Here is a 25,035-nt window from a genome sequence, read left to right on the forward strand (position 1 = left end):
TTGCCTATTTTTTACAAGTAACAAATTTTTGTTTTTTAAATCGATGGCTCTTAGATGGTATTCAAACTATTTTTGATAAATGGATTGCATTAAACTTCTGACTTTGCCCATTTACATTTCACCAATGTGGGATTTCTGAGGTTTTATGGCCGGAAAATTGTTTCGAAACTATTTTTCAAACATCTATTGAATTCTGCTGTACTTCAATAAGTGAGTTCCGGAGTGACGAAAATAAATGGTAGTCCGGAGGTATAGGATAAAACTATAGAATAGATGCATTGAAAATTCCTATCCAATTATCTCAGCTTGCTCATCAAAGATGCTGGTAGTCTATCTTGGCCGGCTTAGCTGTCATTTGAGAAGTTGGAAGGGTTTGGCCAACCAAGTTTTTCATTACTAACTCATCAAAGGACAGCTACTGATCGAGCTTCCTTTTATAACCCGCATTTTTCTAAGTTATTAATGCATCGGCACTTTCCAAATTTTTTATGATTTCATTGACGAACTGTTCCAGTATTTGGTCGTCTATATCGGGCTTCAACTTGTACTTTCAAAGTTCTTATATATCTGAAAATCCCCATATCAATAATATATATTCATAGTTTTAACCGATTATTGAGGCTAGAGAGTCGGACTCCATGAAAAATGTATTACGAAAATAAATTTGTATATCCATTTATAAACCAATTCTAGGACCTACCGGGTACCACATGGGCATCCTTTGAGCTTCGTCCGAAGCATGGGAAGTCGGATTCACCCAGATATCATTCAAGCGGTTGTAATAAATTAAAAAAAAAACATAAATAGCCCGCATTCATCCATTTCCATTGAGGTAAAGATGAAAATAGTTTTTGCCGTTCAGCTTTTGCTGGCATTAAACGAATTATTAAATTTTTTATTCTCAAAAATTTCAAAAGTCCCAACTTTTCAGTAACTATTACTTAAGCAGAAGTTATGCATCAGCAAATTCTTTAGCGCATTTAAGTGCCACAAAAAAACTTACTCTAAGAAATTACCCTTTTATGGGTGAACAAACAGTGCGCCGAACTCCCTTAGGCACAAAACGTACAACTTAATTTAAAATTACCAAAAGCCAAAGTAATTATTAGCGACAGAAGGCTGCTTCCAAGAGGTTTTGAAACGAAAAATAAAGCAAACAATTACAAAAAAAGTTGGTTGAAACAAGAAATAAAAATAAGTGCCATTTAACCCAGAAAAAAATGGAAAATAAGTAACCGAAAATAAAAAAACTTTAAAAGAATTTGAAAATGCAACCGAAACTGGATTCGAAAACGTGCGACGTGAAATGAACAGACATGCGACCTCCACATATGCATACATATGTTGGGAGTACAAACAACAGTAACACTCCACGCAAACCCGCAACCCAGTAACCAATCAACTGGCCAAAGGCGACGTACGTTCCGTTCGCTTGTCCATCGATCATAATTCCATATGACCAAAAGCCGCATAAACTCAAAAAAATATATGTTTTATGTTGTAATCAAGTGTTTGTTGTTGTTATCTTAAGTACACATGTATGTATGTATGCTTATATTTTTTTTGCGCACATATGCTTATGTGTGTCAAATTTAATGACTAAATTATTTGTGGAGGTGGCGTGGAACAGAAAATCAAGTCAAGCAACAAAGCGAAGCCAGAGCTTCGTGAAAATGAGACGTCTGTGAATTGAGCCAGTATCACTATCGTGCCAGGTATCCAATGCGCGTAAAGTAGCAACAAAAGCATATAAAGTACACACATAAAACGAATAAGAATAAGAAATGAAAAATGTCAAGTGGGCGCATGCGTGACTGTTGGCAAGCGTTTAGTATTAGGGCGCGCCAAAAAAGTAGCAGCAGATGGAACCGGGTGAATTGAATGAATGGTAGCGAAGTACCTGAAACTGCTGCTGTGCGAACGTGACAATGAGAAAAAGCCGCTGAATGCATTAAAAAGAATGCTGCAAGCAATATTCAGCCTGAAAAGGGCATTGAGCGGCAATCGGCGTTGGTACGCCACGAGCTTTTGAAAAGCCAGTAGGCGTCTTTTGTTGACCAATGCAATGTACGTATGTTTGTGTGTAAGTATTAGCGCAACAATGTGCATACCAACAACAATGACAAAAATATATACAATGTTGTGCCGATGATTAAAATGCACGCCAATAAGAGCATCCGCACCGAACGCTGAGCAGACTTTCGATAGCGATGAATGAATTTGCTGCAGCCGCGGCTGGTAGCAGAAAAGAATAAATATACAAAAAAAAGTTTGGCGGTAACAAGAGGCTTCAGATAACAGCAGCTGCTGCTATTAACGGCTACTACTTCGGCATGTGGATGGGTACAGCCCCCGCTTTCTGCTGAGATTTGCGGATTAAAAATGCAAAACACGTTGCCACCTTCACTTGCGATTTTGGTTTTGTTTTTTATATTTTTTATATTTTTATTTTTATTTGTTTTTTTTTGTGGTTTTTGATTTTTAACATGGACATTGACAGATTAAATGGAAGTGTTGATGCTGTTCGTGCTGCGGTTGGCGTTCAATTTCTCGCGAAATGTGGAGGCGTCCGTTCACTTTTCATTTTACGGTTAATTTTCGGTGTTTTATGGAATAAATTTGAGATTTGTTTGTATTTTGTCGATTTAATGAAAATCAAAAATGGTAATTACACAAAAAGTATAAAAAATATATCCAATATGTCCATAAATAAAAATAATTGTGTTGGAGGAAAGTTTTTTTTTAATTCTCATGCCAGAGCAAAATGTATGCTGGGTCTTTTTAAATTTAAGTCGACCATCGTAACCGAGTGTATTTGTATGCAGGAGATGAAGTCGACTCCCCAATTTATGGGCCCTGTTTTTGTGGGCTCATAATGTATTGATTTGGGATCGTTAATACCATCGACCAGATCATTAGTACACACATTGGTGTCGAATCGAAGGTTCTACATATTTACTGTAGCATCATTGCCCATATAATACAACGAAGATGAGAAGAAAGTTCTACCTTTCAATTGCCTACGGAACCTTCTTGAGAGGAGTATTCGCTTGCTCAATGCGCACTAATTGGAGCTATATTTGCTGGTCTCCAAACTGACATGTGCGGATATGAGAATCTTTAATAGTACACATCGCTCATTTACTTCAATAGTTTTATAATCCAAAAAAATCTATTTATGAGTATATATTTTTTTTATATTCCCTACTATTCAGTAAAATTTTTATCTACTGTCAATAGTGGCTTGAATATTTAAAAAAATTGCTGGTTAAAGCGCGCTGTATGGCAAGTTGCGCTGTTTTGTTGTCGTTGATGTTTAGCTGTCACTCATCATGACTCGATAGTTCTCACCACTCTTCGTAATCGCCGCTCCTTCCTTATTTCGAAAGAAATGATGATGAAGTTGGAAGTTTTGTTCTGTACTAAAAAGAAATGCCAACACAGTTCGTTATTCTCAGCTGTCAACCCATAGTTATCGATATCGATTGTTCTAATGTAGCTAAACAAAAAAAACCGATGCTTCTGCTCGCTCATGAGCCCGTTCAAAATATCTATGAGAATTGAATTACCATAAAATTTAGCAGCTCTATCTTACTCACTATTCTTGATGAGCAATAATGCTTTGAATGAGCTCCATAGTTATAGAAAATTGATGCCAACCAAAATCAGCTGAGTTATAATTCCTTTTCATAAACTTATTCAGCACATTTAAGCAGCGTTAGTTATTCAGCAATCATTCAGCCGCTTTCACTATCTCCCTTTTCCAAGCGCTGTAATTTTTAGCGATAAGAAACGCTTTCGAAGCGACCATAATTATTTAGATAAAATACGTCGCTTATCAGGCTTTGTGCGATCCCGCTTGACTCTTTTGCCGCTATGCCTCTAAGAGCTCCCTCACGACTCTTCGCTTATTAATTCATTCTGTAAATAAAGATTACTGTGCAATGAAGGTATGTATGCCTGTTAATTAACCCCAAAAATAATTGAAATACGAGTGTACGTATTATGGAAGACTTGTCGAATAGAAGAGCAAGCAAATGGGACGAAAAGCACCGGGAAATGCTTTAAAATTTTCAAAAAGGCAGAGAGTTATTGTGGTATTCGGCTTGAGTGGTTTGTTGGTTGTGTGGCTGTGTTGCGATTGTAAAGACGTTTGCATTAGAAAGTGAAGGGCTTGAAGTGCTTGAAATGCTTGAAATGCACAAAAACATGAGAGTTCAAAGTTTATAATTTTTATTCTAAAATTTGTGAAGTTTCCGAAAAACTTTCTTTTGAATAATACAAAAAAGTGTCATTACATCTTGAAATTGTCGCAAACTCGATGTTTTTTTCGTTTATAAAGAATCAATGTGTGCATTATGATTTTGAATGCAGTGCTTTTGTTGTGGGTCGGTTTGTGGCATTTTAGCAAACGACGAGCAACGCGTGGTGAGGCACTCAGTGAAATGCAGTGCGTGCGGTACAGGCAATTGCAGAGCTTAAAGGAGTTGGCAAGTAAGGCTTATTGACGACTCTTAAGAAAAATATATATGAGTTAATTCGTTGTGTGCGAATCGGAGATTCATCTAAAGTGACAAATTTTACAAAAAAAAAAATTGAAACTCAAAAACAAAAAGCGACAAATAATCCGTCTATTGTTCGCTCTGGTGCGCTCCGCCACCAAAAAAGGCCAAACAAATGGCAGGTGTGGCATTCTTAAACACTTCGTTTATGCCTTTCTGGGCTTGGTTTGCTATTTATTTTTTTGTATTTTTTTATTCTTTTTTTTACTGTTGCTCTACTCATTTCTAGCGCTGTACGCTAAAGCCAAGCGCAAGATTTACGACCGTGACAAGAGTGGCCAATTCTTTCGGCTTGTTGGTTAGTTATGCTTGATTGCACGATTCGACAACGATTTTATTTATGTGTTTGTCGCCGTGCGCGCATGAATGTTTGGCTTGGATTACTGCGCCAAATCGCCTTCAAAGTGTTCCAAGAAATGTGTACATATGTATGTGCATGTATTTTTATGTTCGCTGATGTTGCTGAACTTGAGTGTGCATATAGCGACGTGTTTGCTGGCAAGACGTTTTGAATTTCCAACTTGACCTTGAAAATGACATACCTGCTATAGAAATGAGAAAATAGCAAGTCTTTACAATAACTCTTTATTGTATCAACGCTTTATTTTTTTGTTATTTATCTTGCGTTTTTATCCCACTTCTTTGTTTGATGATCGCCACTACATTGTGTGCAGTCATTCGCTATGTCGAAGCGTCACTAGAGAACAGATTGTATGTACGGCTCATTCGAGATACGTTTACTTGGGCCATAATTCCTGCTTAATTGAAATTACTTCCTGTTCCAAATGTAGTGTAGTTGACTGAGCGAATGGGGAAATTATTGATTTTTGTAACTAAAATTTGACTCCCTCTCTTATTTCTATAACCAAGGGACTGCAAATTCATTTAAAGCAAAAAAAGGGGGTTGAAAGGGCTAAAATGTATTATTTAATAAATACAAGGTGGCGTAAAAAGTGCTGACCAATTTTCATTCGCTGTAATTCTAAAAATATATTAATTAAAAAATAATTCTTCTCTAACGGCATATACAACCTGCGGCAAACGATATTACCTCAAACCTTGTGTACAAAATCACAACTTACAGTCTAAAAAAATCGATTGTATCCAAATTCAAAATTTTATAGAAAAATTTGGAAAATCTCACAAATTTTTCATCCTAGTCCCAAGGTTGCGTATCTTCTCCATTTAACAAATGCACGAAATACATTTTTTTGCGTTGGATGGAAATGTTTGCTCTTTTGAGAATATTTTATATTGTCGATTTCTTGAGGAATGCCTTCTTGAGAGCCTAGAGGATTTGTGCCATGTTGCGGCAAAACCCCGTTGATTTTTTTATAATTTTTTCCATTGAAGGTGTTTTTCTACGTATAACAAGTACACGAAAGTAAAAAAAAAATTTTGAATTTTTTTCGAGATTTTCTTGCCGTTGATTTTGCATCACGTTCATCAAGACATTACGATGACTTTGGATCACTGATTTCTAATATTTTTCTTGAAGTCCTAGAGGATTTGTGGCATATTTAGCAGCATAGAAAGTGCTAGATCGGCGATCGCGCTGGCCAACCAAATTGTCCTAAGCGAAAAATCAAACTAACTACAAAAGGGCTGTGTAGGCGATGTCATCGTCTTGCTGGAATTACATATTCTCCAACCCAAACTCATTTAGTTTCTCGATATTAAAAACTCGTTAAATAACTCATTTTATGTCGTACAATTGGATCTTAGTGACGGTTACCGTAATCCTTTGTCGTTTTCAAAAAAGTATAACTCAATCACCTCTTATAAGTAGACAGCGCATACCATTCGACATTTTATTGTGAATTGCGTGTAGTTAAATAGAAACGCGAGAATTTTCGGTTCCCCAAAATCGGATAAGTTAATTCCTTACATGTGCTAAGAGGTGAAAATGCGCGCAATTCTGAAAAACGACTGATGAATTATTTCGAATTATTCTGCCTTATTCTGCCTATCTGGTCAAGTGCTGTCACTTTAGCAGCGTTCTCTCCACTTGAAAGCATTAGCCGTGCGAGCAAAATTAGGAAACCAATCGAGCGAAATATTATATATACAAGTCTAATTTGGCATTCGAAAAGAGTTTAGTTTCTAAAAAGACCACCCCTGGGCAAGGATTATCTGGGACCGGCATAGGTCCAAAAGCTATGTTCAGTGTAGAAAAATAGATCTAAAATTGTTCTTTGAATGAGTAGTCTTCGACTGCAATATTATAGAAGCAAATACTCTCAAATTGCTCAAAATAATATTATTCTGTGCTGCTGGCAAGCGCTTGTGGAACATTCACCCTGTGTGGCTTCAGCCGTTGCCGCTAAGATGCGCGCACGTTCGGACGTTTAATTTAAGATGCCATGCCAAGCAGCTATTTATGCAGGCAATCTCTCTTCCACTTCTTCCGGTGCATACTCGTATCGCCATCCATATCCCCTTCAACCATGTTCCCCATGTCATTGCGTTTTGTGGGAGTTTTGGTGTGTTGTTGTGCACCGTAAATTACAATCTTTTGTGAATATATTTTTTATTGCTTTAAAGATTACGGAAAACCATAAAATATTTGAAAGGCTGCTTTGCTTGCCACGCAGGCGCGCATTTACACTTTGTTTTTGTTAAGTGTTTCCGCTTGCTTGGCAGCCCTTTTTACTACTTATTCGAGCTATTTTCCTCAACTACCCATAAACCATTTAAGTATTTATTGTATGAGTATTTATGTGCAAAATATTCATTTTCCTTATTTCTCTCGAACCATTTTCCTTTTTTTAATATTTGTGTTGCTTATCTCTCTTTGCTGTAGGTCGTCTGCCACAATTGTACGCCGGCAATCCGGCTATTGCATCGGAAAATGTGCGCAACTGCAATTGCTGCCCCTACGGTTACCATATCGATTTGGATTTTGTGCGCTACTGCGAGTCGCTAGCCAATGCCAGGCCATCGGAGGAGGAGTTGCGGCGGCGCAGTCGGCGGCGCTCACGTAAATCAATGGAATTCATGCTGGGCCTGGACGAAATGTTCGAGCAATGGGATGCCGCTGCACGGGTGCAGGCAGTGCCAGAGGTGAGTGATGTTGTTGTTGTTCGTATGCTTTCTGACATGCCACAAACGATAAGCGCAACGGCGCGCAAACGAATTGAATGGCGGCGGCTCCAAAGTCATATTGCAAAGACGAAGCATTTAATTGAGTTTTGCGCTTTTGGTGGGGCGTGCGTCCGAGTACTATGGACGCGGATCGTTTTGCAATTTATGGTTTTATTTTATTTGGTTTATATTGCTTTTTGCTCTCGGACGGTTTAAAAGCCATGACGTGGATATTTATATATGTTTGGTATATGGATTTGTTTATTTACATTTATTTGTTTATTTGCGTATTTGCTTGTGGCAGCGTTTTTTGATTAATGACTTAAGGCGGGTTAAAGGCTGGCATTGAAATTTATTTCAATGTCGGGCTAGAGGGCAAAATATTGATTTTTCAATGGCTTTGCAGCTCTTAGGACATCGGGAATATTTTGTAACGGGTTGAGCGAGTGTGAGTAGGAGCAAGAGAAGAAATGAAGTTAAGGGACGTAGATGGAATTAACACTCAATCTAATTAGGCGATTAAAACTACGCGAGGGTTGTTCAAAAAGTCCGTCGAAAGTTAGGGATTTGGCACTACTGGCGCGTACCGAGGTTATGTTTAGTTAGTAGAGTCTCTTGGGAGAACATACACCAGATTTCAGCCAGATCGGTTTGTTTCTTTGTGTTTGGCATTCGTTTGAATCGAGGAAGTCGTGTTGGTTTAAAACCATTGACGAAAAGATGGAATTTCACACCTCAGCAGTTCTGGTCATTAAAGTTAATGAATATAGGGTTCCAACTCGATGTAAACTCCCTCTATACGCCAGACTTGGATCCCTCGGATAACTTGGACTACTATGTCGAAAAATAACAAAAGGGTTTACCACAAACAATTAAGTAGTTTTTAGTTTTGCATGGACTCTTCAAATGACCCTCGTAGTACGCAACTTGACTACCCTATCGGAAGATTTATAATTTTTGCAAATGGCGTCGTATGTCACTCATATTGCACACTTGTGTACTGGACAACTGCAGTACACAAACAGACAAGCAATGGAAGCGCGTAAAGGTGAAAATAAAGATTTTCATCACTCAAAATCATTTTTTTATTTAGTAAAAGCATTATTAAAAAAAAGAAAATTCTATAATAGAAAATAAAGGGACTACCTTAGTGCCATCTGTGGGATAGCGCACAGCATTTACATTAACATCACCCGCTAGAAACTTATGAACGTGCGGTTCTAAAGTTAGAAAGAAAGAATCAGCAGATGATCAGACTATGAACAGTAGTTTGAAAGTTTGCATAGTGAAGAGAAGGAGGGGGAAATTCATTATTACATTATTTTCCTTTTTGATATATTTCTCTTTGAGCCCAAAACTCTTCTTAGATCTCGTAAAACCTTTTTACCGATTAAAAAATGTTTTAAATAGGCCTTCAAAATAGGCAGAAATAATTGATTTCAGTTCGTAATCAACATTTAATTTCTTTTCCGAAGTTCTGTTATAATTTTTGTAAGTAAATTTCGTTTGGGCTAAATTTGCTCTATAGAGCGGAGTTTTGTGTTTCGAAGTCAATCTGAGAATCTTTAGAGTTTTTCTAATTTTTTAATTGACTCTCTCGCCTGAGATTATACCGTACGACTCCCACCAGCTGCTGACATCTTTTCCACAATGATCTGCGTTGCTTCTGCTGGCTTATTGAGAAACTTAATCTCTCGGTTAGTAACTTTACTGCTGCCATAGCTTATGCTTTTCTTCCCACTGACACATTTATCCAGAAATATCTCAAAGTTTAATGAACCGATTTGACTGAAATTTAGTGTTTCTAGTTGTTTTGGGTTGCAAACGAATGCTAAGTGGAACCAAAAAAAATCCCTTCCCTATCCAACCCCTCCTTTTCGAAAACTTTTTGACTTTTCCTCATTGGAAGTTGACACATCCCAGTTGCTTGACTCTAGCACTTGAGTTTGCTACATCCAGAATAATTTCAGGCTTGGCGGACCCCAATATCAGTACAGTTTTTTTCCTAAGGTGGAATGCCACTACTCTGTTATTTAAATACTCCATTTACCGTCTCATGATTTCCTGCTTTTAATTAAATTTTTCCACATCATTTTTGAGATCATTATTTCAATAAACAGCACTAATTGTAACATCAGTGGCACTTAAAATCTTAAAACAACAATAACAGATAAAGCTTCGCCCTGTAGGGGAGACGTTAGTAAATATCTCAAGAACTTAATACATCCTGCTGCCTTTGAGCAATAAATGCTGACTTTGATCTCCCAAAGAAATTTTCGCAGCATTAAAGGCGATATTAGCGAAAACCGCAAACCGAAGAAAAGCAAAGCAGCGTATCGAAAGGGTTTGTTTGTAAAGGGGGCGCGTTAATGGCGTAGGATTTCGCAAGTGTTCAACACGTGGGCAACATCAAAGCGCGTCGCGCAAAATTATATGACAATTCGCAACTAGGGGGGAGAAAATGTAAAAGTAATTCGTAAATGAAATTAAAAAGTGCGGCGCACATAAAATTTAATTGAAAATTGTCAAAGCGCTGCAATCTCCAACACCATTGCTAATCGTAAAAATTGGTGTGATAAACAAAATTTACTGCAAAGACATATTTTTCACAATTATCTTAGACCCCCATAAAATTTCATACACTTTTCTACATACATCCATCCATTTCACTTACAGGTGCCGCACGAGAGTGACTCACCCGATTCACCGCGCTTGCTGCCGCCGTCGCACATATCACCAGCGTCAGCGTCCCACTCCGCTTTTTGTACATCTACTCCACGTCCACGCTCGTCATCGGTGCCGCGCTACACCTACGGCCACAGTAGCAGCAGCATGCCCCGTGCTGAATCACCCTTCGGAACTGCCTCTTCTACCTGCTCATCAGTGCGCGGCGCCGAAAGTGATGCACCTTATATCATGCTACGTCAGCGCCAGCAAGAGCATCAATCGCGTCGTGATGCGCCCGAAACGCGCGCTTTTCTGCGTGAAGCGCTCGACGAGGTGTGCAGTGATTTTGAGCGCACACTGGAGCGCACGTCGCTGCGGCGCAAGAAGGCCGTGAGCTGTAATGAGCGTGATGGCGGTTTCAGCGGGGGTGGCGGCGGGTTGAATGGTCAATTATCCGGCTATGGCATGGCTAGCGATCGTAACAACAATCACCAGCCAATGTATGCAATGAAAACGGATTTACCACCGACGAAGTTGGGCAATGCGAATTGGATGCGCGACGCTTTTGCGAGGAATGGCTATGGCTGTAATGGCAAGCGTTTGCGCTATGACTGGGAGCGGTCGGCAGAACAATCGATAGGTGAGTGAAAAAGCGATTTTAGCTTTGCATTTTTAAAGTTCTATATGCGTTTTTTATTCAGAACAAATAAATTCAATACGCAAAAGCTTAAAGCAGTGGCTATTTTTTTCACCACTTAATTTTTGCTATGCCTTTTATATTTGCTTGATTTTGTTTTTGCAAATATTTGAATGTTTTTAAACGTTTTGCAATACCAAACTGGCTCAGCGAATCAATGGTGACAGACACGCCTCGATCGTTTAAGATGCATTACCTGCGCTGTTTGAGTTGAGGCTTGTCGCCACCAATGGCTCGTTTCTGCATCCAAATATTTGCCCTAAGGCATACAAGCCTCACAGAATTTATTCTAATAGATTGCTTTTGTATCCCATACATACATATTTGTACATACATATTAGATATATGCATGCACGTGTAAGCCTTATGCAAATTTTGGCTTGTTGTAAGTGCAAAATGTCTAGTAAAATGTAGGTCGCCTGAGGTTGGACACGTTAGACCTCGGGCGTGCATTGTATTTAAATTAGACTGTGTTACTTTTAATCGTACATTTTCCGAAAGACACTTTTTGGCTGACTCATTTCGCTAATAGAATGTTTATTCGTGCATAATTGAATTGGAAAAAAATGGTTCTTTGTATTAGTAGTAGAAAATGTGCCTTGGATTTAGGACCGAACTGGCAAATGTAACAGTAACAATGACTCAGGTGTTCTAGTTAAAAATTTTCAATAAATTCTGATATACTTCAGGAAAATATTCTGGCTTTATTGCTATTTATACGAGATTTCCTTCTGCTTTATTTGGCATGAATAATTAGACAGCCCAGTTTAAAGCTTATTGAACAAGGGGCAGTAGTAGAGCAAAAACAAGAAAAGCAATGGATTTTGTTTTCGGTTTTGGTGTACAAAAAAACGATGATTTACAGCTTGGAGTAAGGATCAAATAAGTAGAAAAACAATTAATTCAGCTGCTACCTGTTCCACGTGCCTTGGTGCAATCTAAATTTTTTGATTTAAATAGAAAATCAATCATATTTTACTATGTAAAGAACATTCCAAGTAGACCTTGTTTGCAGAACAAAGTTATGATCCAGCACGCCTCAGTCTGTTTCAACAGTGGGTCGGAATTTACAAATTTGGGTCATAGAAATTTTACTATAGGGGCGTTCCATGAAAGTAGTACCAGTTGGTCCTTCAATTTTCTTTATACTTTGGAATTTTGTTGTGTTTGTGACTCTTTGGAAGCATGCCAAAGGGTTTTACAAAATTTCAATAATTTTGCAAGTTATTGTTTATTGAATTTTTATGCTAAATTTTTTTCGATAATTTTTATCTTGAAATATATTAGTGATACAAAAAAAAGTTGTTTATAAAAATTATAGGGAAAAAGTTGAATTTTTATAATATATTTTTTAAAAAATAAAAAAAAATTATTTTTACCTAATTTGTTTAAACAATAATTTTTTATTGTTGGTTTTTTACTCGAAGTACACTGTGGAATTTTGTAAAAAAAATTTATTATCAAAGTTTGAACCCTTCTTAAAAGATACTGCAAATTATAGAGATGGGTTTTTTTTTGTTCTCGAGAAATTAATTTTTGAATTTTACACTGCATGGCTCGGCCTAGTAGCCGCGCGCGGCAGCCCCCGCAGCATGCTTTATTCTTTACCAATACAGTACCAATACAGTACCAATACAGTAAAGAATAAAGCATGCTGCGGGAGCTGCCGCGCGCGGCTACTAGGCCGAGTCATGCAGTGTAAAATTCAAAAATTAATTTCTCGAGAACAAAAAAAACCCATCTCTATAATTTGCAGTATCTTTTAAGAAGGGTTCAAACTATATTTATAAAAATTGGTATAAGCCGATTTCTGAAATAAATATAAATGTCAATGTTCTACCCCTCTCGAAATGATTAAAAAAACACCACATATTGACAAGTTTTGTTTATTTATAATACTTAATTACTTTTTTATTTCAATTATTTTCCATGGTTCATTCCATAATAAATACTAAATGAATTGCCAACTAAAAAAACCTGCAGACCGCACCATTACGAGCTGAAGTAGCAAATTATGTTAAAAAAGCACTAAATTAATAAATGTTAAGAACTTCGAATGTAAATAAATAAAGATAACAATTGCTTCAACAAATACACATGAAACAACCGAATCCAATATTACGCATAGAGTTAGATATTTATTTACTCAGAAATCCAAAGCGAAATATACATCAAGCAAATGTACAACGCAACTACCTTGGCTGCAAATGTGTGACGGCTTAAAAAGCGAGACCAAGGAGTGCATCTGCGGTCTGTGACGTATTTTTATGGGCATCTCCGTAGCTGTGCGTGATTCATACGCACAAGCGCCGAGATCGTGCAGAAGCGTAGATGTGGGTATTCACGCACATACATGCACACATATATGTAGGTATGTACAGCCATAAACTCACTTGCGATAAAATGATTACAAAGTGGGTGAGATTACAAAATACAAAAAAGTACAGAAGAAAGAATTGTCACGCCTTTCGCCTGATGCTCAGTTCAGTACTAAAAACATTAATGTACCTGTACATTGTTGTAGCTTTCAGCGTAAAAAAGCTGTGGACGCGTATTATCATAAGTGTGCCATGCATATTAGAACAATTACCTATTACGACGAAATATTCCAGTTACTATTCCAAAACAAATGGACTGAACTTCCTTTGGTCAGCAAATAGTTCTCTGACATTCGTGATGAGTCATATCACCATCAAAGAAGCGTTTAATGTAGATCAGGCATCTAAGCAAATTTTCGAGTACATTCTTCTTCTCCTTCTTCCTTAGCATGACACTCCTGGATGGGCCACGGCTTCCCCAACTATATTCCCCATAGTTTTTGATTCGCTGCTAAGCACTATCAGTTTTGCACGCTCATCCCTTTGAAGTCGTCGATAGCAGCATTTACTCATCTTTTCTTTGGTCTGCCGCTAGTTCGCTTCCCATAAGGTTGTTCGTTTTCAAGTACGCACTGGGACCAGAACTGATCTATTGTGAAAGGCCTATTTTTATAACCCTAGAATTTTAGGCTTTTTAACAATTTTAGCACAATTTTAGGTTTGTTGTTCCAAAGATTGCATGGATATAGTACGATACCACCAAGGTGATGAAGTCTCTGTCTGCCCAACGCAGGACATTCACAAAGCACATGTTCTGAGCTTTCTATGTACATTTCGCAAAAGCGGCAGACATTGGTTTCAGATAGACCAATATTATTTAGATGATACCTCAGGCTGCAGTGACCTGTAAGATATCCTGTTAAAAGACACAGATCTACTCTGCTTAGTGAGAGTAGCTTGTCAGATACTCCTTTGTTGGGACTTAGAAATAGTTTGGCTTGACGCTGACCGGCAAAGTTTAGCCAGTGTGCAGCAAATTTCCTTTCTTCCCATTTCCTAAGGAATTTATTAATGTGGCTTTTTGTGAGTCCACAGAAAGGCTCAAGACCAGTAAGTTGCTTATTTGCTCCTTGTTTTGCAAGGTCATCAGCCATTTCATTTCCCTCATGTCCCAGAATCCAGCCTAGTGTTACTATGTTGAGGTTTCGGCCCTATAAAAAATATTTTGTTTTTTATCCTTTTGAAAACTGTAGAAATAGTTTTTTTTTATTATAAATTGGTTTTTGACATCCGATTTTCAAAAGTAAAATTTCATTATTCCAGTCTTGAGAAGTTAGTTGAGTTAGTTATCCCTTCTAAAAAATCGTTTAGTCTTATCAAACTCAAGTTGTTTAAAATATTAATAGTTTGACTTTTATGTTTCATTAAACTCAAGTATTCTAAAATTCATTAAAAGTTTGATTTGAAGCTCTTCTAAATTCAATTCGTTAACTGATGAGCCAACACATTTTTTTCCAGTTTTGGGAAAATGTAAGTCTGTCTGTAACAGTAGCCTTGTGCTTTTCTCTAATGTCAGAGGGTCAAAAGTGAAATATTTGAACTTTTTTACTCACAACTTTTCCATACTAAGTATTTTGACTTCTCTTTAGTAAAAAACTTCTATAATTTCCCTATATTGACGTAATAAAATTAAAATTGTAAATATTTACTGAATATACCGCGTAAATAAAATATAATTGAAATACAACCGCAACTATCTGGCTAAAATGTTAAGTGCTGCTTATCAAGTCAATAACAGATAATACCAAGCTTTCTCTCTCTCTCTTTCTCTCTCTTTGCCCTTCAACTCATTTCGGCTGCATTATTTATTTATTGTTTTTTTTTTACTTGCGTTATCACTTTTTACGACAATAAATAATAGATATTTGCTTACGTATATGAATTCATATCAATTTATTGGAAAATATTGGTGAACCTATAGAGGCACTTGCCCTATTTTGGTTGTACTTAGTACTTTTCCTCAATACATGCGCTGCTGTTGCACACAACACACTCGCAATTCAGAAAAAAAGTTATTTTTCTCAAATGTTTTCTTTATTTAAATCGCTTTCCAACCTCAATGAGTAGTCTACCGAAAAATTTGAAGGCCTTCATAATTCCATGTCGATTTTCATTATATTCCATCGATGCTGAGCAGGCATTGAAAAGCGGCTACATAATCAGCAGCGAAGAAAGTAAGCAATCACAGCGTAATTAGCAGCCCATCCTCAGTCTATCGCCGGCTCTCGAGCGATCAAAATCGCGAATGCTAAAGACGAGTGCGAAAGAAAGAAATGAAGTTGATCAAATTTTGTATAAGATGAGCCAAGCAAAGCAGCTCAGACTAAATATAAAGCCTTGTATGTGAAATTTGAAGAGTCGGCAATTTAACTCAGTAATCAAGGCTAATAGCAATTAAATAAAGTAATTGAAATAATTTCAATGCTTTTTGGTGATTTTTGTTTGTTTTTATGCAAACATTTCTGGGCACTAAAAGTAATTAAACTACAAACGAAAGCATTTAGTAGCAGAAGAATTGCAACGAAGTGGAAAAAGCAGTAAAGAAAAGTGAAAAAAATTGCGGCATTGGTTGTAAAAGCAGCCATGAAATAAAACGGCTTTGAGCATGTGTGTGTATTTGTATGTGCGATGATGTAGTGAAGGCCGGTAATGGTAGCAATTAAGTTTTTAAATGAAAGCCGCAGAAACTTGCAAGCAGCCACAGCGAACAATAGAAAGCGAGAACAGTGGGTTGTGTGGAGCGACACACAACTTTGCTTAAGTACGCGAATGTGGGTGTGCAGGGAAATTAAAAGTCTTAACTTGAAAGCGAAATTGAGATACAATAAAAAATTAATATATTCATACTATGCGTTGAAGTTATACTAATTGATTAGATTTAATTTTTTGTAGAAAAAATGGACTTTTATTTTGCGCGAATTAGTCGAAATTTATTTCTTGTCTACGCTATACAAATTTTACACAGTAAACTAAGTGGCCGTCGAAGCCGAATGCGTGAGTACCAATCGAAAGTGCTCTGGTTCGAATCTCCGCGCAAGAAGCATGAACTAATAGACAGATAAAGGCAAATCTCCGCGTGTATTTCTGCCATGAAAAAGCTCCTCACAAAAAATCATCTACCAATCGGAGTCGGTTTAAAACTTTAGGTGCCCCCATTTGTGAAAAACATGAAGGCGAACAAATAGGGGGAGCTCGACCAAGCCCCTAATGAAGGTGGGGCGCCAATGATATATACATACATATCTATACAATTTATAAACTGAAAAAATATTAGACGAAGTTGAAAATTCTTATATTTTTCGGTTTTTTTCCAATTTGGATCAAATATGTATGTGATTTTTTTAGGTTTTATTCATCTTGAAGACAATTTCATAATTCTTTTATGAAAGAGTTCAGTTCTCCTCCCGATTGGTAAAAAATTTTAGCAGCTCTTTTTCACAAGCTGCTCGTGAGCGCAGTTTTGTACCGTCAAGGGAATTTTGCAAATTATCGAAAAAGTTATAATTACTTGGGGTCCGTCTGCGCTCTCGGAGTTTCTAGTGTTTCAAAAAAGATATTTATGGCCTGGTGTTTTCTTAATGGAATCCAATAACTTTCCGCATCTGGTTGAGTTTACCTGTTTTAATCTGATCAGTGTTCACAATAGATGATGGAGTTGAGTGTTTGGCCCAATGAGAGCTGCTCACAGTAGATGATTCCCACTAAATATACAGCAAAACCTTCTTGGTAATTAATCTGTGCTTGGCGATCGGTTATTTTACCATAATACTTGTCGGCTGTTAATTTCATATCTGATCTGTTTCTCAGCGCTAGTTACCATCCGTTTCAATTCTATTAAAAAGAATATGTTGTGCTAATTTGTGTGGCAGCCACATCCAAGCACTTATTCATGACACTCGCTTTATGTAAATAATTTAAATGGAATAACTGCTCACATTCCGGGCCGACTCGACGATTTTCATGATTCCACCGAAATTTTCGTCGATTGGCCTACCAGAGCTTACTTTCCTCAATTTCGACGTCCGTATTACCAGGACGAAATTTTGGAAATCACCGCGTAGCCAATTTATTAGACCCTGTATTAGATTCATAAGAATGACTCATATCTTTTGACCGATTGCTCCGACTTTTAGCCGTGGTACTAAACAATATACGATTTTTTCTTATTTACCTTCATTTTGTAGCGCGGAAAAACACAATTGACCTCACCAAATACAAAACTGTTACAATTTTTTTTTAAGTGTAATTTTACCTTTACATCATTTTATGGTATGCATCAATGCAATGCACCGAACGTGGGATTTGGCTTAAGGCATATGCCGGAAATGGTTAGAATTCTGTACATCCTTTTGGGTGTTTGCTCGAGCCTTTTCATCCAAATACACTCGGAGGTTTTGCCTTGTCTGTCGAGAGGCGACCGCTATTAGAAACTTTTTCTTCATTTTTGGTGTTTCATGCTCCGAGATTCGAACCTACTTACTCCGAATGGTAGTCGCGCACCAACCGATTTGACTGCGGCGTCCACTAGGACCACCTAATACTTAAATTTTTTATTTATTAGCTACAGCCTGACGGACAGAGGTTAGATTTCTTGCTCTCTGTTGGATTTCAATTATTTTCACAACCATTTTTGAAAGCTAAAGCCGTCAGCGTTGCGGCGCTTCTGTTTGCTACCTCTACTAATTGTTTAACAATATCAGCAATTTCTCGTGCAAGTCATTTGAGAAATTCAACACAGTGCGATACTATTTTTATGCACAGCTAAACAAATAAAAAAATCTTTGCTCTGTAATTAAATTATCAGTGATCGTCCGTCGAAAGTTATTAGCTGTCATTATTGAGACTTGAACTGAGAACTGTGAATTCGCTGTGCCGTCAATTACAATGCTCAATTAAAGTAGGTTATTTTTTATGTAATCATTTAAGTAAAGCGCAGTAAGCGAATGTTTGAAAAATGTTCGCCACAGCCGGCAATGGAAACCGACGCAAGGATCGTAAATCACCGCTCAACGGCAACGAAAACTCAATTGTGAAATCGAAATCGAGGCTGAAGGATGTGAAAAGCTGGTGGAGTAACTGTAGGTGTATTCAAATTTATTTCTAAATTCGATATTGGCTAATTGAATTAATAATTAATAATAATCAGACGGTGTGTAACATGAGATTATCATTTGAAGAACTGAAGTCCGCAATAAGCAATATGCGAAGTGATTTTGACTATTTGAATTCCTTTGTACTTTTCAATAGTTATTAATTTTGTATGAAAGTATATCTCATTCTCTAACAAAAAACACATTAATCCAAATTTTATACAAAAATTAGAAAATTCCACAAAACTTTTTATCACTGGGGTTAATAAGAATTAAAAAAAAAATTGGTATGCAGTTTTATAGCTTATTAAATTTTAGTACAATGAAGTGTTAGTTTGAAGTTGCCGAAAAATACCGTTGATTTGTTAACATTTTTTTTCTTGAAACTGTATCGCATTTTCCCATATAACGACAGCACGAAATTTTGTATGAAGAAAATGCCCAACACTGCCAAGGAAGAAAATTATAAAAACTCAACGGCATTAAAATAAAAAAAAATAAATAGCTAAAGCTGGTGAAAATGTGTAGGTGCTATCGTTTTATCACGGGCTGTACCTCATTTGCGCTAAGAATTTGTATAGTATTTTCAATATGTTTAAGTTTAAAATTTCTTGCTCAATATCAATTTAATCATATATATATGGCTATATATAATTGACGCGTACAGCCTTTTTGTGTGTTTGGCCGAGCTCCTCCTCGGTGGTGTGCGTCTTGATGTTGTTTCACAGTTTGAACTTTCCGACTCCGAACGGCAGATATTTTTATGAGGAGCTTTTTCATGGCAGAAATACACTTGGAGGTTTGCCATTGCCTGCCGAAGGGCGACCGCTATTAGAAAAATGTTTTTCTTTTTTTTTAATTTGATGTTTCACCGAGATTCGAACCTACGCTCTCTCTGTGAATTCCGAATGCTAGTCATGCACCAACCCATTCGGCTACGGCGGCCGCCGTTTATCATAGCATTAATTAATTTGGTGATGTTGTATTGCTTCAAATTTTTTTTATGAAATTTCCGCCATTTTTTTCCATTTTCCTCCCTTCCAGCTGAAATAAGTAGATATTTAAATTTATTTTGCTGCTAGGTGTGGAGAAGTAAGCAAAAAAGCAATGAACTTGAGTCGGTGTCATCTCACTAAGCCCTGGAAGACTTTAAATATCCTCTCTGTACGATTGTAAGATACACTGCATTAAATAACTGTAGGACATGGACTTATTGAAATGTTTTGCCAATTTATTTATTTCTCTTTTAATTTTAATAGTCTTTTGAAGAAAATATATTTGATTCTCCTAAAAAAATCCATGTAAATCCATGTTGCAAACTTTTTGCATATTTAAAAAAAATTTCAAAAAATGTTCATCAAAAATGTTACACTTTTTGGATCAGAATTTGTAGAAAAATTTTGAGTATGTAGTTTTATAGCTTATTAATTTTTTCTGTTAATTTCAAGTTTCAAGTGTCTTAAAAATTGCGTTGATTTTTGACAATTCTTTTGTTGATGGTGTTTTCTTCCATATAAAAAAAAAAAATCGGGTATTCGTTACATGGCGGATTTCAAGGTCAACGCACATTTCCATCAATGGGACCACCAGGGTTCAGTTTTAAGTTTTTTTTAGGTTTCTGTTTTCTTACAAGTAACTGAACGATTTCGCATTGTATGCAAAACTTATCATTTGTACTCAGCATCTGTTTTGTAACGGCTTCGCCTTTCATCGTTAAGAAAGCGAAACTGTCCATTATGAATTGTAAAATAATCATGAAAAACTTCCCTGACTGGTGTGAACTTCTGCTAAATAGCTTTGGTGACTACTGCGCCACACGAGAAGAGGCTAATGATTAACACCCAAATTGAAAATTAGAAAAACAGATAAATAAGATATTGAAATTACACGCTTGTTTAAAAAAGTAGATTTCATCCTGTAGCCTCTCACAGATTAGTAAGCTCAAAAAACGTAATATTTCGAAACTCAGCACTTGAGACATTAACAGGGGATTATCACTGAAAATTTGTGAAAAAGTGAGGAAGACTATGTAACATAACAGTAGAAGTTATCTGAAAAATGTCATTTGCATGTGAAACTATACATTTTGTATAGTAATGCTACATACTCAGGTTTTCATTTTTTCATAAATTACATTTTCAAAAATCTTTAAAGCTCCTGGATAACAAGCAAAAAGTTGATTTTTGTCGCACGGTGTTACCTGAATAAAAATACAATGCAGCTAAAAAGTCATCATAATTTGTTTTGACCTTGGCTCAACCTTTTTGTACCTATACAAGGTGATCTACATTCGGAAGCTTATTTAATTTGGCTATAAATAAAATACGCATGCATATTTTTCAGTGATTTTTTTGGAAAGAATACAATTTCAAATTAAATACGGAGCTCAATTTCATTCGGATGACTTCCATAGCTGGTTTTCCAACAATCTCCTTTACCAAGCCGATTTTTCATCACATTTCTGTGAGTTTCCCACTTATGTGTCTAATTAATGGCAACTTAATTTAATTTTTCGACTCCTGAATTGACTCTACCTATATGGTTGGCATAATATTTATCATTAACGGCGCTTCCCAAAGAATAGTCTAATGGAATGAAAGCGCGGCTTCTAGGCGGTGAACTGCCACACCGTTCGGCTGATTATTCGATTTTTGAAGGTTTTGGAATATTTCTCAACTGCAGTGAAACGAAAAGTGATAAATTTTGTACGAATTTTATTTTTGTTGTCGAAGTCAAAAAAATCGATGGATCCAATTCCAAACGCTATATGGACCACCCTGTATATGTACCTGCGCCTCATAATATCTTTGACCGAATACATATAATGAAATAATTGGCGTAATATTTAATAAAATTTTAGAGAATGCAATGCTTTTGCTATGAAACTTTTTTGTGGTTTTCTTAAATAGTTTGCATTTGTCACCAAAAGCTCTAAAACTTGAGATTTAATATGCATGGAATTCTTGAATAATTTCGTTTCTAAATAAATACCTCTAAAATACCTCTTCGCTCCTCCCTCTTCTTCATGACGGCCTATTTTATTGGCATTGCGACGCTTGCGATTAAGAAACATGCATGTACACCTGTGCTCACAATAATAGCACCGCATATTGCAAAGTTTTGACTAAACTTTTATTTGTATTTAATTTTTTCTATAAAAAGTAGTTTATACTACAACAAAATCCACATAACTCTAAGTTTAGAATTTTGTACAAAATAAAAAAAAATTTTAAAAATTTTCATAACAATTTATTCAGGATTTTTAGAAAAATTCTGCGGATGCAGTTTTACAGCCCATTAAATTTTAGTCTCATAAAGTGCAAGTTTGAAGTAGCTGAAAAATCGCGCTGATTTTTTAAATTGAAATTTTGGTGGGTTTTCTGCATTTTCGCCATACAAAAAAAAATCGAACTTCCATTTTGTCGAAAAAAATACATCAACAAACAAAAAAATGAACAAAAATTAATGCGAATTGCGAGCCACTTCTAGCTGGCATAATATTATACGAAAATTGAATGTGATAAAAATCTGTAGGCCTAGACTATTTCGAAAAACTCAAATTTTCTAGAAAGTTTGAATTTTTATGAACAGTTCTTGAATTTTTTCAAAGCTTTTACAAAGTTTTAAATTTTGAAGTACTGTATATGGATTTTGGTTTGTAGTACAAACAAAAAATAAATAAATATTAAAAACGTTGTACGATGCGGTGCTGTTATTATTATGAACAGAGGTGTGTGTAAATCGAAATGCAAATGACAATGGAATATAAAACTTCAACTCGAGTAGGTCGAACTGGCTTTTGGTTTTTGTTAGAGCTTACGTTGTCGCTGACGACTTGCTGCTGAGTTTGTTTTATTTATAAATTATTGCATAAGTTCGAGATTTAGCTGGAAACAAAACAAACAAAAAGCAATACCAATACAACAAAGGCAATAACCGTTAAGAAGTCGGTAAGCAATGACAACGAACGGAGGAAAGTGGTAACTGCAATTTGCCAAAAAATATATCACGCTAACCGCGTCAACACACAAACCCCACTTAACTTAGCTTCCGTTGACTCTGCATGGCAGCGCGTTCCTCAGTTGCTTGTTGTGCGCGCTAATGGAACGTTTGCGCATCAAAATCATTTTAGTCAAACCGAATGATAAGCGAAAATGTGTGTGAAACGAGGGACTAACACTTTCCACTTAATTGTTTACCGTTTTTCTTCTTGTGCTCCCTTCATTTTAGATTCATGCGTTGCTGGCAATAAGTCACCGCAAACCACACGTTATCTAGCCAAGGCCTCGGCCGCATTACCTGTCCATCAGAAGCAGTCACCTGCCGAGCAGCAGTATGAGTCATATGTGCAGGCCACAGTGGCGGCGAATGCCAAGTCGCCGGTAGAACAGCTGGTGCCACCACCACCGCCGCCACGTCGACATGCGCCGTTACCGCGAAAGTTGTTGAGTCCCCAGAACGGCGAAGCCGATCTGACAGACACAGATGATGTTGATAGAAAGCCACTGCAGACGGAAAGCGCGGCACCGCCGTGTGAAGCCATTGCCGCGTCCAAATTCGCTCCACTTGGTGCAACGAATGGCGCGGAGACAAGCGCTGCTACCGACGCGCAAACGCTGTTCAGCATACGCCAGCAGATGGCGCTGAGTTTAAAACGTATGAAGGATTTGGAGGAGCAGGTCAAATCTATACCAGAATTACAGGTTTGTTACGTTTTAATTTGAAAAATAAAATATACTCCTTACTTTTATCATTTACAGCATGAACTGACGCAATTACGCGATGAAAAGCAACGTCTGCAACTATCATTGCAGCGCAAAGAAGATGAATTGCAGCGCGCACGTGAACCGGCGCGTCCTTCGGCCTCCCCTAGTCCAGCGGCAAGTTTGAAAAATGGTTCACCGTCACAGTTCACACCGCAACGCATTAGCCCCGTCTCGTTGGAAAGTTTGGGCTCTCGCCTGCGCGCCAATTCAACCAGCTCCGAGCGACAGCTGCGCACGCTTGCCACGCTTAAGCGCGATGTGGGCACTATGTGTGGCCTGCATGCGACACGCGATATTGCTGTCGGTAGTCCAGTGCATATGGTTCGTAGTGTGGGTACAAGTCCTGCGCAGCAGTTACGTAGCATCACCGAAACGCTTCACTCGCAAAGGGAAATAGAAGAGCATACACAAATGGCGATAACGCATTACGAAGAACAACGAGCGCTGCAGCAGCTCAAAAAGATGGCGCACGTTGGCACACAAATGTCTGCGCCACGTTGTGTGGACAGCATTACACAGACTGCAGCAGAGCCGAAGGTACTTAAGAGTTCGGTGAGCGTGATGGCTAGCCCGCAAACGCGCGAGGCTTACGTCACATGTCGTCCGGAAGTGCGTTCTGCAGCTTGCTCGGAGGATAACATATTAGATCCGCTATGTGAAAAGTGTCGCATTGTTAAGCGCAGTATCGGCTGTAGCACTGAAGACCCCGGATTCATTAAAGTCAAATCAGTTTCATTAAAATTACTCGATTCACCTGGATTTCTGCGCAGCAAAACCTTTTCGTTGGGCGAGCATGAGCGGTTCGGCCGGATATCCAAGTCCACAGGCACCCAATATACGCCAGTGCCTGTACATAATATCGGTAGCCAAACTGCCGTCACTTACGTGCATGCCGTTGGTGTGCAATGCGCACCCGAGCAGCGTCACGCTGGCATACAGAGCGAGGTGGAGTGCGAGACGCGCCAAACGGATACACGCGATCTGATACGCCTCAGCACAACGCAAACTAGCACTGAAGAATATGTCCCACCACCGGCGACTGTTGTTGTAGCAGAGCCACCTAAGAAAGAGGAAAAGCCCGCGCCATCAAAACCAGTAACGCGCACAACTGCTAGCAACACAGACCCGCCGCTCACTGTTGATTATGGCATAAATACATTACCGCCCGCGCCCATACGCCACACTGCCGCCAATACAGAGTCGGTGCGCAAACGTGACATAGGTTGTGGTGACGTTGTCAAGCCACATATTTCCATAGCCTGCGCTGATAATTACTGTGATTCGTGCAAGGACGCGATAAAGAATTTGGCCAAAGACTTCTCGAAAGTGCTGTCTCCACAATCACCACCATCGCCACGGCCGCGTCCACCCGCACCGGTGCGGAGTGCATCTATGGACTCGCGCATACCGCGTCGCACAAACATACCACCCAGTCCCAGTCCGGTGCGGCGCACCTTCCAGCGGCAGAATACCTACACAATAACGACAACGCCAGAGAAGCAGGCAAAGAAGCCAGCTCAGAGGTGAGTAGCTGCGAAAGTAAATACAATGTGTTGAGTGGTGGTGAGAAATATGTGACTGGTTCGCTACTTTGCTAAGGAAATGTTGCGGTGAATACAAATAGACCCAACACACCTTAGCGCATACACACACTTCTCGCTGCGATGCTGTAGTAATGAATGGTGTGTGGTGTACCTTGCCCTAGTTGGTCACCCTGACCTGCTCCACTAACCTTTTGCTCCACTCCAGTTCAAGAAGCGCTATTTGTGTACGTTTGAAGGCATTTCGACG

General features: G+C 37.9%; 1 protein-coding gene across 11 annotated transcripts in view; it reads left to right on the forward strand.

Annotated features, from left to right (window-relative positions):
- The window catches only part of LOC129245744 (KN motif and ankyrin repeat domain-containing protein 1), an 88,170-nt gene that overhangs the window by 59,124 nt on the left and 4,011 nt on the right, over positions 1 to 25,035 (forward strand). For 9 of the 11 annotated variants that reach the window (XM_054884097.1, XM_054884096.1, XM_054884098.1 and 6 more), the window contains 4 exons: positions 7,366 to 7,625; positions 10,323 to 10,953; positions 22,709 to 23,181; positions 23,239 to 24,767. In XM_054884097.1, coding sequence (XP_054740072.1) covers positions 7,366 to 7,625; positions 10,323 to 10,953; positions 22,709 to 23,181; positions 23,239 to 24,767 — 2,893 coding nt within the window. Of the gene's footprint in view, positions 1 to 7,365; positions 7,626 to 10,322; positions 10,954 to 18,232; positions 18,467 to 22,531; positions 22,635 to 22,708; positions 23,182 to 23,238; positions 24,768 to 25,035 lie in introns of those variants that run through there. The other 2 variants (XM_054884103.1, XM_054884104.1) reach the window with 2 other exon arrangements.

This window comes from Anastrepha obliqua, chromosome 4 (assembly GCF_027943255.1).
Source record: "Anastrepha obliqua isolate idAnaObli1 chromosome 4, idAnaObli1_1.0, whole genome shotgun sequence".
In the NCBI taxonomy this organism is placed as follows: Eukaryota; Metazoa; Arthropoda; class Insecta; order Diptera; family Tephritidae; genus Anastrepha; species Anastrepha obliqua.